The 13,047-nt window shown below is 40.7% G+C and overlaps 1 protein-coding gene across 1 annotated transcript in view; it reads right to left on the bottom strand.

Moving 5' to 3' along the window:
- The window catches only part of LOC109938470 (myosin-16-like), a 73,804-nt gene that overhangs the window by 23,433 nt on the left and 37,324 nt on the right, over positions 1-13,047 (bottom strand). Inside the window, exons 22-28 of the mRNA XM_048609399.1 lie at positions 9,321-9,494; positions 6,978-7,205; positions 6,001-6,105; positions 5,185-5,271; positions 2,942-3,087; positions 1,886-1,976; positions 1,161-1,217 (exon numbers count right to left, since the gene is read on the bottom strand). Coding sequence (XP_048465356.1) covers positions 1,161-1,217; positions 1,886-1,976; positions 2,942-3,087; positions 5,185-5,271; positions 6,001-6,105; positions 6,978-7,205; positions 9,321-9,494 — 888 coding nt within the window. The remainder of the gene's footprint in view (positions 1-1,160; positions 1,218-1,885; positions 1,977-2,941; positions 3,088-5,184; positions 5,272-6,000; positions 6,106-6,977; positions 7,206-9,320; positions 9,495-13,047) is intronic.

Below are 13,047 nucleotides of genomic sequence, written 5' to 3'. Positions count from 1 at the left end.
GTGTTCATCCAGCCTTGCACCTTGTTGTCTCCTGTACTCAATACCTTGACCAATGAAGGCAAGAGTGCCAAATACCTTCTTCACCATCTTGTCTACCTGTAACGCCACTTTAAAGGAACTATGTACTTACATCCTGTCCGTCTGACAATACTCCCCAGGGCTCTTACGTGAACTGTGTAAGTCCTGCCCTGGTTTGTCTCACCAAAATGCAACACCTCACATTTATCTAAATTAAATTCCATCTGCCATTTCTCGGCCCACTGGCCCAGCTGATCAAAATCTCATCATGAAGATCTTTTTCACTGTCCACTATACCGCCAGTTTTGGTGTCATCCACAAACTTACTAACCGTACCTCCTATATTCTCATACAAATCATTGATATAAATCATGAACAACAGAGGACCCAGCACCGATCCCTGCAGAGCATCACTGGTCAGAGGCCTCCAGTCTGAACAACAACCCTCCACCAATTACCTCTGTCTCCTACCGTCAAGCCAATTTTGTATCCAATTGGCTAGCTTTCCCTGTGACCTAACCTTACTAAGCAGTCTACCATGTGGAAGCTGTTTGAAGGCCTTGCTAAAGCCCACGTTGACAAATGTCTACTGCTCTGCCTTCATCTATCTTTTTAGTCACCTCTTCAAAAAACTCAATCAAGTTTATGAGACACAATTGCTCATGCACAAAGCCCTTTTTGCATTGACCTCTATTGAATGTTGTGTACTTTCCTGACCTTCCCACTGTGCCCGGTCTTCAGGGTCATCATCTCATCTAGCAGCTGCACATCATGCTTTTAAGAGCATCCAGTTCCTTTCTTCATCATCTCTAGGACAGCTGATGCTCCCTCCATCTTTCTAAAGGTCTCAATGCCCAGATTCAGACCTCTGCGCACAGCTGTGTTCTTTGTCCGCCCCTTGACCCGAGATACTGCCCCTTGACCCCACTTGACAGTTTTCCATTTGACATTTCGGCAGTTAATCTATGACTTGAAGCCAGAGGAATCATGAAGTATTTCTTATGCATAGAAAATTAGGAAACTGATTACACTTTGAGAAAGGTACAAATGCTTCAACTTCAGTTGATCATGGATATTACAGACTGATTGCCTCCAGCACAGGTGACTTGCATTAATTGCATATTTGATGTTGTTTTACAAACCTTAGCTCTCACGGCACGCTCTCCCTCGAGTTCCTCTTCCAGTTCTTCAATTCGGGACTGTAGATATAAACACCTGTATTATCATTCAAAACCTTCCAATCTCGGTTTGCTAAATGTTACAATGTTCCATCAATGTTCTACATAAGAATACATATTTAATCATGGTACATTAACACAAAAATGAAGAAATTGAAAGTGACTTTCATTTCAAAATCATATCACTAAAATGAACAGATTAAATACTAACCTGTAGAAAATAATGTGACTTTGTTGGACTCAGTGTTCACATTTACATGTTGCTTTCAAAGTCATACAGTAACAAAAGAGGAAATATGATCTACTTCAAAGTAACCCTTGACAGATATTGGTAGAAATTGGTCTCAAAAACAAATGAAAATATACTTGCAATAAGCAGTTTCTTTGCAGATGATTACGTGAGTTGAGTAAAAATGATGTGGTTGAGTTTATATTTTATTTGCTCTGTCGTGATTTGGATTCAACAGTCATCAGAACAGCAACTGCAATCTGTGAAGACTAGTATTTTACAAGATGTAAAACCAGAGTTCCACTAGATCTTGGCGAGTGAGTTTAAATTATACACTCCACCCATCAATCAAGTTAATCAACCAGTTGTATAAAAGTATTGCTGTTCTTCAAGTTCAAGTGTGTAGAAAGGCCTTTCCAATGAATAGCGTCACAAACAGAGCCTTTAGCCCATTCTCTACCTGATGCTCTTTAAGTTTCCTGTGCAGTGTGGAATTCAGAGACTGCTCATCTTCCCACTTGGAGTTCAGAGAATTAATCTCCATGTCTTTCCTGTAAAAGATCAAAACAGGTGTAAAGTTGCAGTGGTGATTGCAACAGATGAAGTAGTTTCAGAGGTCCAGATCGGAAATTAAGTGAAAATATGATTCCTGACTGTATTCAAACAGTCATTGTAAGTTAATGACTAGAACTGTTTACATTCCACATGATGGATTTCTCTTTTGACAATTCTTTCATTCCTCAATACAGCTGACTGTGTTGCAGACTACACAAGTATATCAATTATTAAAAACAAGATGAAGGGTCGAGGCCCGAAACGTCAGCCTCTCTGCTCCTATGATGCTGCTTGGCCTGCTGTGTTCATCCAGCCCTGCACCTTGTTGTCTCGGATTCTCCAGCATCTGCAGTTCCTACTATCTCAAATTATATTTCTGTTATCAGATCAGCCAATCATTGACAGAAAATTAAACCATTTCTGAGGTTTTTTGAGAATTTATTTTTACTTCTTGTAATGAACGTTCCCAGAGGAACAGTTTTTAAAAATACAATCACTGCATTACCATTCTGGTCAAATATTCATCCATATTGCACTACAGGAATTCACCGAGGCTCCTTCAATAGTACCTTCCAAACCTACCAGCTTTACCATTTAGAAAGACAATGGCAGCAGATGTATGAGAACATCACTAACTCCAAGTTGGCCTCCAAGCCACACATCATCCTAACTTGGATTAATAGAATGTCTGACATTAATGGAAAATTATAAAATTCTTACTCAAACTGAGATCAAGAAGGAAATTTCCCTGATTTGTCCCCTTCAAAGTAGTCAACATTCTATATTTACAAAAAATACTTCGCAACCATTTGTATTTACATTAGCACTCTCAATGCAGCAACAATATTCCAAGCTTTTTATCAAGAGCATGATCAATAAAACTCTGATAGCAAGCTACAGAGGATATATCACAACACTGAGATCTATACATTGACTGGAAGCTGTAAACCAAGTCACCTACTTCTTGAGAACCTCCTCAAGATCAATCTTTGCTCTTTCCATCTCATTCAGGTTTTCAATGGTCATCTTCAGGTCTCCCTCAGCCTTTCGCCGAGCTTTCTCTACCTCAGTCCTGATCTTCTTCTCCTGGCTCCAGTTATCCTCCAGCTGTTACATGGTTAAAAAAAAGGTCATGTGTTTGACTACAATTGTATGCCTGCACAGTTGAATTTGATCCAAGTTAAAGACAGAAAGGTGCATCAACATCACATCATTATGTGAGGGTCTCTCAACCAAAGGTGGAATCTAGTTGAGGTGTTGGTGGGGTCTCATCAGTCTGTTGAAGTGCTGGTGAGAGATTCATGTCACCTCTGCAAGGGAAGACCAATGAACGCAATACACCAATCAGGCAGGGACAGGGCCACTAGCAGGGGCCTTCACCTGGATTCAAACAACTAGGGTGAATTATCTACTTGGAGAAAGCTGCTAGCCACCCAGAGGCCTGCAGCTGTTAAACTTGGCATCGCCACAGATGAGGCTGCGTCTGCTGTCATAAGTGCACCTAGGATTGGAGGGAGCTAAAAAATAGGATTACAGGTTGACCCACTGGCAGGCCATGTCAACAGGCCCACCTGCAGCTAAGTTATTCCCAATGATGGTCTGAGGCCTTATGTGGTCGTTAATTGGCCTTTAAGCACATGAATTGATGGCAGCATGAAAATATTTTCCCATGAGCCTTGCTGCCTTTATGTTTAATTCCATTGGCAATGAGAAGGTAGCGGGTTTGGGTGCGACACCACCTCAAACTAATTAAGTGCCCTTCTACCTCCAAGCTTGTTACCATCAGGAGCTAAAAACTCTGCTCTGAGCTTCTGAGAAGTGGACACAGGTATTTGTCCAAGATGGTGCATGTCCAACCTCCAGCAAGCAGACTCGATCTGCATAGTTATGTTCTATTACTAGGCCTCATACACTCCCTACTTGCCAAGCCAATAATACACTTGGGCACTAACTTGCAGAATCTCTTGGTGTTGAAAGGAAAGAATCCCATCTCCTAATGGCAGTTCCATTTCTCTGGTTGCCATTATGAGTTTTCCATCACTGGGTAATTATTTCAAAATCAGTAAAAGAAATCTCAAATTCCTTTCTCAAGGAAGTTATTGTGTTGTTTGTCAAAGGCCAGGAAGTGCAAACTGCTGCTTATGAACCTCTGAAAACTTGAGAACATAGAACATAGAACATTACAGCGCAGTATAGGCCCTTCGGCCCTCGATGTTGTGCCGACCTGTGAAACCAATCTGAAGCCCATCTAACCTAAACTATTCCATTATCATCCATATGTTTATCCAATGACCATTTAAATGCCCTTAAAGTTGGCGAGTCTACTACTTTTGCAGGCAGGGCATTCCACGCCCTTACTACTCTCTGAGATCTGTGCTATATCTATCGCCCCTCAATTTAAAGCTATGTCCCCTCGTGCTAGCCACCACCATCTGAGGAAAAAGGCTCCCACTGTCCACCCTATCTAATCCTCTGATCATCTTGTATGTCTCTATTAAGTCACCTCTTAACCTTCTTCTCTCTAACGAAAACAGCCTCAGGACCCTCAGCCTTTCCTCATAAGACCTTCCCTCCATACCAGGGAACATCCTGGTAAATCTCCTCTGCACCGTTTCCAATGCTTCCACATCCTTCCTATAATGCGGTGACCAGAACTGTACGCAATACTCCAAGTGCGGCTGCACCAGAGTTTTGTACAGCTGCAACATGACCACATGGCTCCGAAACTCAATCCCCCTACCAATAAAACCTAACATACCGTACGCCTTCTTAACAACCCATCAACCTGGGTGGCAACTTTCAGGGATCTATGCACCTGGACACCGAGATCTCTCTGCTCATCCAAACTACCAAGAATCTTACCATTAGCCCAGTACTCTGTATTCCTGTTACTTCTTCCAAAGTGAATCACCTCACACTTTTCCGCATTAAAAGTTCCTTTCTATTTTCATCTATATGTCCATTTTAATTTTACAGATCAGTACTTTTAGAAATAGCTATTTTTCCCTTTGTTTCCTTATTGATGGATAAGTCCTTAATCAGAATACTTGCAATTGTATATATCCACAAAAATAGAAATATGCATTCAAACTTTATGTACAACCTTTAAGGACCCTCAGCATGCATTTATGAGGCCAATGAAGACAAAAAGCTTGGACAACCATGGAAAAGTTAACTTTTTTTTCAAGTATCTTAACTAGTTACCTCTTGGATCTGGGAGTTGAGTTTTCCATTGGTCTTAGTGAGGTGATTTACTTTTTCTTCTTCAGACTGAAGGTCATCTAGTGTTTTCTGGAATAATAGGTAAGGTCAAAAATCATTATTTGATTGTTGATCATTCCAGTTAATTATGCTCTGATGGGAAATGTAAGTACATAGATTTAGTCAAAGTTTTTTTTAATGCTTTCACAGAATGTAGCAATATCAGCATTTGCAGCCCATCTGCAACTATTTCTTGAAAGCTACCTCCTTGAACAATTACAGTCCATGTGGTGTTTGAACACTCAGTGCGTTGTTAGTTAGAATCAATTTGTTATCATGAAGTTTAAAATGTGAATGCTCTTTATTTGAATGCAATTTTTAACCAAACAAAATCAAATAATGAATACTGATGATGATGGCCCCATTGTAAGCATTAATATTCGGTTGATACAATTATGAAGGAAGCTGTGTACCATCACTTCTGTGAAAAGTATTGTCAGTTGCTGCATTCATCCAAGCAGATATGTGTGAACATCAAACTCTGATAATTCATTGATCACCATCAGACAGAAGTAGCAATAATCACATCAGTCTAGTGGTGAATTGAACTCTGAGATTCAGGTCTAATAATTTCACAAGTGTAGATTCAAAGAACTATCGTCACTTAGCTTAGTTTTGCATAATTTGTGAAATAGTGAACTATATTTCACCGTGATCTAACTGAGTTCAAAGCGGTGGCAATGACATGAAACTAGGAGACTGTAAATGGTTGTTAGTACTGGAAGAGATAGGGCTGAGGTTCTGCAGACTCCTACCAACCTGGTGAAGTTCATCCAAGGCTCTTTTCTCCTTTTGCAGCTTAGTGATGGAATCATCTCGCTGACTGAGGTCTTGGGTCAGTGAGCGCACCTTGTTATCGAGAGCCTAGTTGGATTTAATAGAAACTGATAATAACTGGAAGGTCATTTTAAACTGCATGTGCAAATGCATTTCTATGAGTATGTGAGCATGCACAAATTCTCAGTTGTCCTAAGTGTGGTTAGAGTTGAGAACACGATCAGCTCTACTGTTTTGCTGCAAGTGAGAAGTTACTGTGACTTCGCTAACCCTCATACTGCAAGAATATGATAAGCCTGAAGAGCTCATTGATAAGAAGCTGTTTAGTTCCAAACTGCTTGCATAAGGTCATATTAATGCTCCCTATTCTATACCTGTGACAGGTCTCTAACAGTGTTATCTTTTGTCCCAACTCTGAATGTCGCTCAGTGAGACAAAGTTCATGTAGTAACTTGAAAGATTGTCTCGAGGGTGCTAGATGGTGAGGAAACCCTGGTTTTTAGCGTTCATTACCCATAGGAAGGATAAATTTCCATGTTACCAAGGAGGAATTCTTCTGTGAGTTGTATAAATTGAGAGCAATTTCCTTGCTTTTGGCAAACTGGGAATGGTACTGGGAAGGCGAAAGGACCAGTTCAGGTGGACTCTCACCTAGTTTTGGACTTTGCTGAACTGTCAGGTTGGGGTCTGGCTTATGTCTTAAGGTCCTGCCCAAAAGAGCCCAGGGATCAAAGGGCATCTGCAGAGAGTAGGGAAGAAAGGCTCCACCTCCAATGCAAGTCCAGTGTCAGCCTGGATCTTAGTGAGACGTGGAAGTGGATTGTTCGGGGAAAATAAGGTCTTAAATGAGCTTGGAGATAGGTCGGCATTTATAAGTCCCCCCAGTTTAAATTTTAGGTCCTTAGTTTGGCTTTATTTATTGCAAGGGGAATAATCAGGCAGGTAAAATTTCACAATACCTGCTTCTCTTTCTCTGTTTTTACAAGCGTTGTCTCCAGACCCTCAAGGTCCAATTTCAGGTCAGACAATTCTGCCTCAAGCTTTCTCTTGTGATTTGCAAGGCTCATGCTGGCATTCTCCTCCTCCTCAAGCCGTTCCTTCATATCTGAGATCTGATTTTCAAATTCCAATTTCGTCTTCATGAGTTGGGTCAGACGTTCCTCCAGATCAGACATGTTTTCTTGTTCCTGAGGAAGAGGGTAAGGGAAATACAGGTGATTTTCTGAGGGTGGCTTTAAAACCATTTGCTGAAGGTGATAATTTCATAGAATCAATCGGTTATTCTGTGCCTGCGCACATTCTCTGAAACAGTTATTCAATTAGACCCAATCGCATGCTCTTTCTTTATAAACTGCAATGTGAAAGCTACTAGGCAGGGTGTTCCACGTTAGAAAAGTCGCTGATTAAAAAAATTCTCATCATTTTTAACAGAATGCCTTTTAATAATTAATATATGGAGCTATAACAGGGCATGGAGTGAAAGTGTTCATTCAGAAATAGAAGAAACATTTGTTAAATTGTATTCAATGCTGAATTATCAATGTTGGTGAAACTGAACATTTGTTAGAGTTATCAAGTACAATTAGTGCTTTATGAATTAAAGATGCATGTATTTTTATTGTAATTCCTGCATTTTGTGTGCTTTATGCATAAAACTAAACAGAATTACATATAGGTGAGGACACACAGGAAGATAGGTCATAGGAACTCAAGCAGGCCACGTGGCATGACTGATATTGTTGTGATCATCTCAACTCTACTTTCCTGTCTGCCCATCACAGCCTTGCCTCCCTTGCCTATCAAAAATTCAGCTTTAAATAAATTCAAGGTCCCAACCTCCACTGATTTCTGAGTGAGAGAATTTCACAGATTAACGATCTCTCAGAGGAAAGAATTTCTCTTGATTTCTATTTTAAAAGAGAGAGCTCTTATTTTAAACTGTCACCTAATTCTAGTCTCCTCTGCTATACTTTCAGACTCTAGACCTGCAAGCATTGAATGTGAATGAACATCTGAATTATGTACTGCTGAGAAACGGCTCATTTCATCAAAGCTTTTTGTCTCGCATCCTTCAGGACATTTGACCAGGATACAAATTCAAGGGGAAAATCAACATTTACACTGCAAGAAATGTGGCTATAGATTGGTTGGCAAGTGGTTAATGCTTGCCAACTAAACAGCACTCTCCTTTCATGCAGTATAAGTTTTTCATTCTTCCCTTGAATTTTCATTCCTGTTAATGATCCTGTTGAGTGCAAGACAAAATGCTTTGACAAAATGTGTCTTTTTTCAGCAATACATATTCTGTATTACTAAACAATTACTGATAGCAGGTGGGGAAATCTTCAATGCAAGTGAGAATCAGACTTGATAAACAGAATAGGTTTATTCCACAGTAGATGTTACATTAATCGGAAACAAAAACAGAAGTTGTTGGAAAAGCCCAGCAGGTCTGGCAGCATCTGTGAAGAGAAATCAGAGTTAACGTTTCGGGTCCGGTGACCCTTCCTCAGAACCGGACCCAAAATGTTAATTCTGATTTCTCTTCACAGATGCTGCCAGACCTGCTGAGCTTTTCTAGCAATTTCTGTTTTTAATTCTGAGTTATGGCATCCACGGTTCTTTTGGTTTTTACATTAATGAGTTGCAATATGACTCGTTTATAAACCCTAAGATTATATTTAAGAGTATGTATACATTACCAATAGCTACATTAACTTACCACTTTGAAACAACAACTAATAATGAGAACACACCCACCAAAACAACTCGTTCGCTCTTCTCAAGAATAGTTCTTTGTATCCAGATAGGTAGAGCTTGTCTCATAATGATAGTTAAACCTCTCAAGTACTAACCATCTGACACAACATATTTCACAACATACCCTGTCTGGACCCCTCAGGATCTCATTTGTTCCAATGGAATTACCTCTCACTATTATAAACTAATATAGGTACAGCCCCAAACTGTTCAACCTTCTCATAACTGCTTCTGTATGACTGACGACTGTTTCCTTCATCAAACCTGGCTCAGTGGCTAGCATTGTTGCCCTTAAGTCAGAATGCAGTGCTTCTCTTCTCCCTTCAGTGTTGAGAACATCAATCGGACACACCAGAGCAGGACTGAGGAAGTACTGCACCTTCAGTGGTGCTGTCTTTTAGTTGAGCCAAAAGTTATAATGAAGTTAATACTACACAGATACTAAAGCAGAATTGACTAAATTAGTTGTGAATAATTTTGTGGTTTTTATATCACTACAGCTATGATCCTGTTTCTTGCTAGTTAGTTGCAGATTTACTTACAGCCTGGACTTGCAGTAAGAGATCATTCTTCTCCTGTGAGAGAGTTGCTGTCTTCTCCTCGAGTTCCTTGAGACGGTTAAGGAGGTCATTGTTCTGCGCTAATGCAGCCCTTAGTTCTTCCTCTTTCTGCTTCATTTCATCCTCCTGACGGGCCACATTCAACAATGGCTTGACCTACAAACAAAAGGACACAATCAATTTGATATCCAAAAACGTACTTTCCAATGACAGGTAGTGTTCCTTAGGAGTAGGCAATGAGAATAACCTGTATTTATATAGTGATCCAAAAGAAAAGGCTCTGGATACTGGGAAGCTAAAATAAAACCTGAAAATGCTGAAAATAGTCAGCAAGTCTGACAGCATCTGTGGAGACAGAAATGCAAAATTTATGCTTCAGTATTTTATCAAACTACCTTTCATCAAACAGAGTTAACCCTACAGGCCATCTGATTGTCTCTCCATAGATGCTGCCAGACCTGATTAATTCCAACATTTCCTGTTTTTATTTCTGAGTTTATATTACCCTTTTAATATAAGTAGAAAATCCTGAAACAAGCAATAAAAACAACCTATATTTATGTAGCACTTGGAATATCGTAGATAGTCCAAACTACATAACTTTGTTTCAGGGCAACATTGGCAAACAAAATTTGAGCTTCATAAAGAAATATTAGGTCAGATGACTGTTATATTATTCCTTTAGATAGAGTCATAGAGTCATAGACCACAGAAACAGAACCTTTTGTCCAACTCATCTGTGTCAACCAGGTTTCCTAAACTGAAGTAGTCCCATTTGCCTGCGTTTAGTCCAAATCCCTCAAACCTTTCCCATCCATGTACCTGTCCAAATGTATTGTAAATGTAGTAAATGTACTCGCCGCTACAACTTCCTCTGGCAGCTCGTTCTATACACATGCCACTGTCTAGGTGAAAAAATTTGCCCCTCAGGTCCTTTTTAAATCTTTCCTCTCTCACATTAAACCTATACCCTCTGGATTTGGTCTCCTTAACTCTAGGTAAAAGACACTGGCCAATCACCCTATCCATGCCCCTCATGATTTTATAAACCTCAAGAAGGTCAACCATCGCTCCAGCAAAAAAAATTCCCAGCCTCTCCTTATAACTCAAACCCTCCAGTCTCGGTAATATCCTTGTAAATCTTTTTGCGCCCTTTCAAGTTTAACAACATCCTTCCTATGGCAGGGCGACCAAAATTGTACACAGTACTCCAAAAGTGGCTTTGCCAATATCTTGTGCAGCTGTAACAATGCATCAATGTAACAATGTAAGGGCACAATGTTGATAAGTGTGAGGTCATCCATTTTGGTAGGAATAACAGCAAAATGGACTATGTCTTAAATGGTAAAAAATTGCAGCACGCTGCTGTGCAGAGGGACTTGGGTGTCCTTGTGCATGAATCGCTGAAGGTGAGATTGCAGGTGCAGCAGGTGATTAAAAAGGCAAATAGAATTTTGTCTGTTATTGCTAGAGGGATGCAGTTTAAAAACAGGGAGGCTATGCTGCAGCTGTATAGGGTCCTGCTGAGGCCACACCTGGAGTACTGTGTGCAGTTTTGGTCTCCTTACTTGAGAAGGGATATACTAGCACTGGAGGGGGTGCAGAGGAGATTCACTCGGTTGATTCCAGAGTTGAGAGGGTTGGATTATGAGGAGAGACTGAGTAGACTGGGATTATACTCATTGAAATTCAGAAGAATGAGGGGAGATCTTATAGAAACATATAAGATTATGAAGGGAATAGATAAAGTGAAGGCAGGGAGGTTGTTTCCGCTAGCAGGTGAAACTAGGACTAGAGGGCATTGCCTCAAAATAAAGGGAAGCAAATGTAGGACTGAGGTCAGGAGGAACTTCTTCACCCAAAGATTTGTGAATGTGTGGAATTCCCTGTTCAGTGAAGCGGTTGAAGCTACCTCGCTGAATGTTTTTAAGGCAAGGCTAGATAAATTTTTGAACAGTAAAGGAATTAAAGGTTATGGTTAGCGGGCGGGTAAGTGGAGCTGAGTCTCAAAAAGATCAGCCATGATCTTATTAAATGGCGGGGCAGGCTCGAGGGACCAGATAGCCTACTCCTGCTCCTAGTTCTTATGTTCTTATGTTCTTATGTAACATGACGTTCCCAACTCCTGAACTTGATACTCTGACCAATGAACGTAAGCATGCCAAATGCCTTCTTCGCCACCCTGTCTACCTGTGATACCACTTTCAAGGAACTATGTACCTGCACCCCTAGGTCTCTTTGTTCAACAACAACACTTCCCAGGGCCCTTACATTAACTGTATAAGTCCTGCCCTCGTTTGTCTCCAAAAATGTAACACCTCACATTTATCTAAATTAAACTCCATCTGCCTTTCCTCATCCCACTGGCCCAGTTGATCAATATACCATTGTACTCTTAGATAACCTTCTTCACTGTCCACTGTACCATCAATTTTGGTGTCCTCTGCAAACTTACTAACCGTGCTCCATCCATATTGTACAGTTCTCACCTTCCCAGAAACAATCCCAAAGCCTCTGGAACCTATCGCCCTCCCTCTGCATCATCTCTCCAGTCATGCATTCATGTGCTCTATCCTTCATTCTTTTACTCACTACTGCGTAGGTCCAAGTGGAAATCTGGAGATTACTACCTTTTTGTCCTGCTTTTCAATTTCCTACATAACTCCTTATAGTCTGCTTGCAGGACTTTATTGCTTTTTCATCATATGTCACTGATCCCAACACAGACCACAACCTCTGGCTGTTCTCCTTCTGCCTTCAGATTGCCCTTGTATCAATTCCATGACATCATCGACTCTAGCAGCCGAAAGTTAACATATCATCCTGGAACCATGTCTATGGCCGCAAAAGGGGTCCGTCTACTCCCTTCACTAACGAATCCTTACCACAATTGTCCTTCCACATTTCTACCTCTTCAACCTGGGCAGCTAGAACACCCACAGTGCCATGGTTTTGGCTCTAGCTGGCATCCAGAGTGACCATCACTCTCTCTGATTTCCAAAGTCAAAATATTGCTTCCAAACAAAATGCATTTGAAGGATTCTCTCACTACCTGCTGGAGTACCTCATTAGATCTGGCAGTGTCTGTCAGTATAAAACAAAATCATTGTTTCTGGTCCTGTCACCCTTCTCCTGAAATTCTCCAGCAATTTCTATTTTTGCTTCAAGGTTATTCCCACTCTGGCTCTCAACTTGCATCTTAGGAAATAAACCTCATTTCATGGCTTATTTGAACTCCACTTGTTCATGAGAAAACACAACTTTCCTTCCTGGCTCTCATGCTAGCTGCTATTGTATACTGCCCCCTCTGCTGAGGTCCTGGCTCCCCCACTTTAACCTACCAGCATAAACGCCTAAATAAAATTTCAACCTTGATCCCCATCTGTCTGGACAAACTTATCTCCACTTTTGCAACTTCCTCTTCATATCCCAACATGTTGTCATCCTTCATCATTCTTATCTTTCCTGTAATTCGAGTCACAATTTACAATCCCAATCCACAATCTACAACTACCCCTATTCTTCTCAAGCATTTGGCATCCTCCTCTCAGTCACCTCTCTTCTGTTATGCAGCTAAGTAGGACTATCCTGTACTGGATCCCCTCTTACGTATCCAAGTTTAACCAGAGAATTTCCCATAATGATTTCTCTTTTTGTTCCACACCATTATCTCCGAACTACCTCGAAGATTTGTCCTGAACTCCTATTT

The sequence above is a fragment of the Rhincodon typus genome, chromosome 21, assembly GCF_021869965.1.
Source record: "Rhincodon typus isolate 14 chromosome 21, sRhiTyp1.1, whole genome shotgun sequence".
In the NCBI taxonomy this organism is placed as follows: domain Eukaryota; kingdom Metazoa; phylum Chordata; class Chondrichthyes; order Orectolobiformes; family Rhincodontidae; genus Rhincodon; species Rhincodon typus.
Note: the sequence above shows the minus strand (reverse complement) of the source record. Positions and strands in the feature narration are given on the sequence as shown.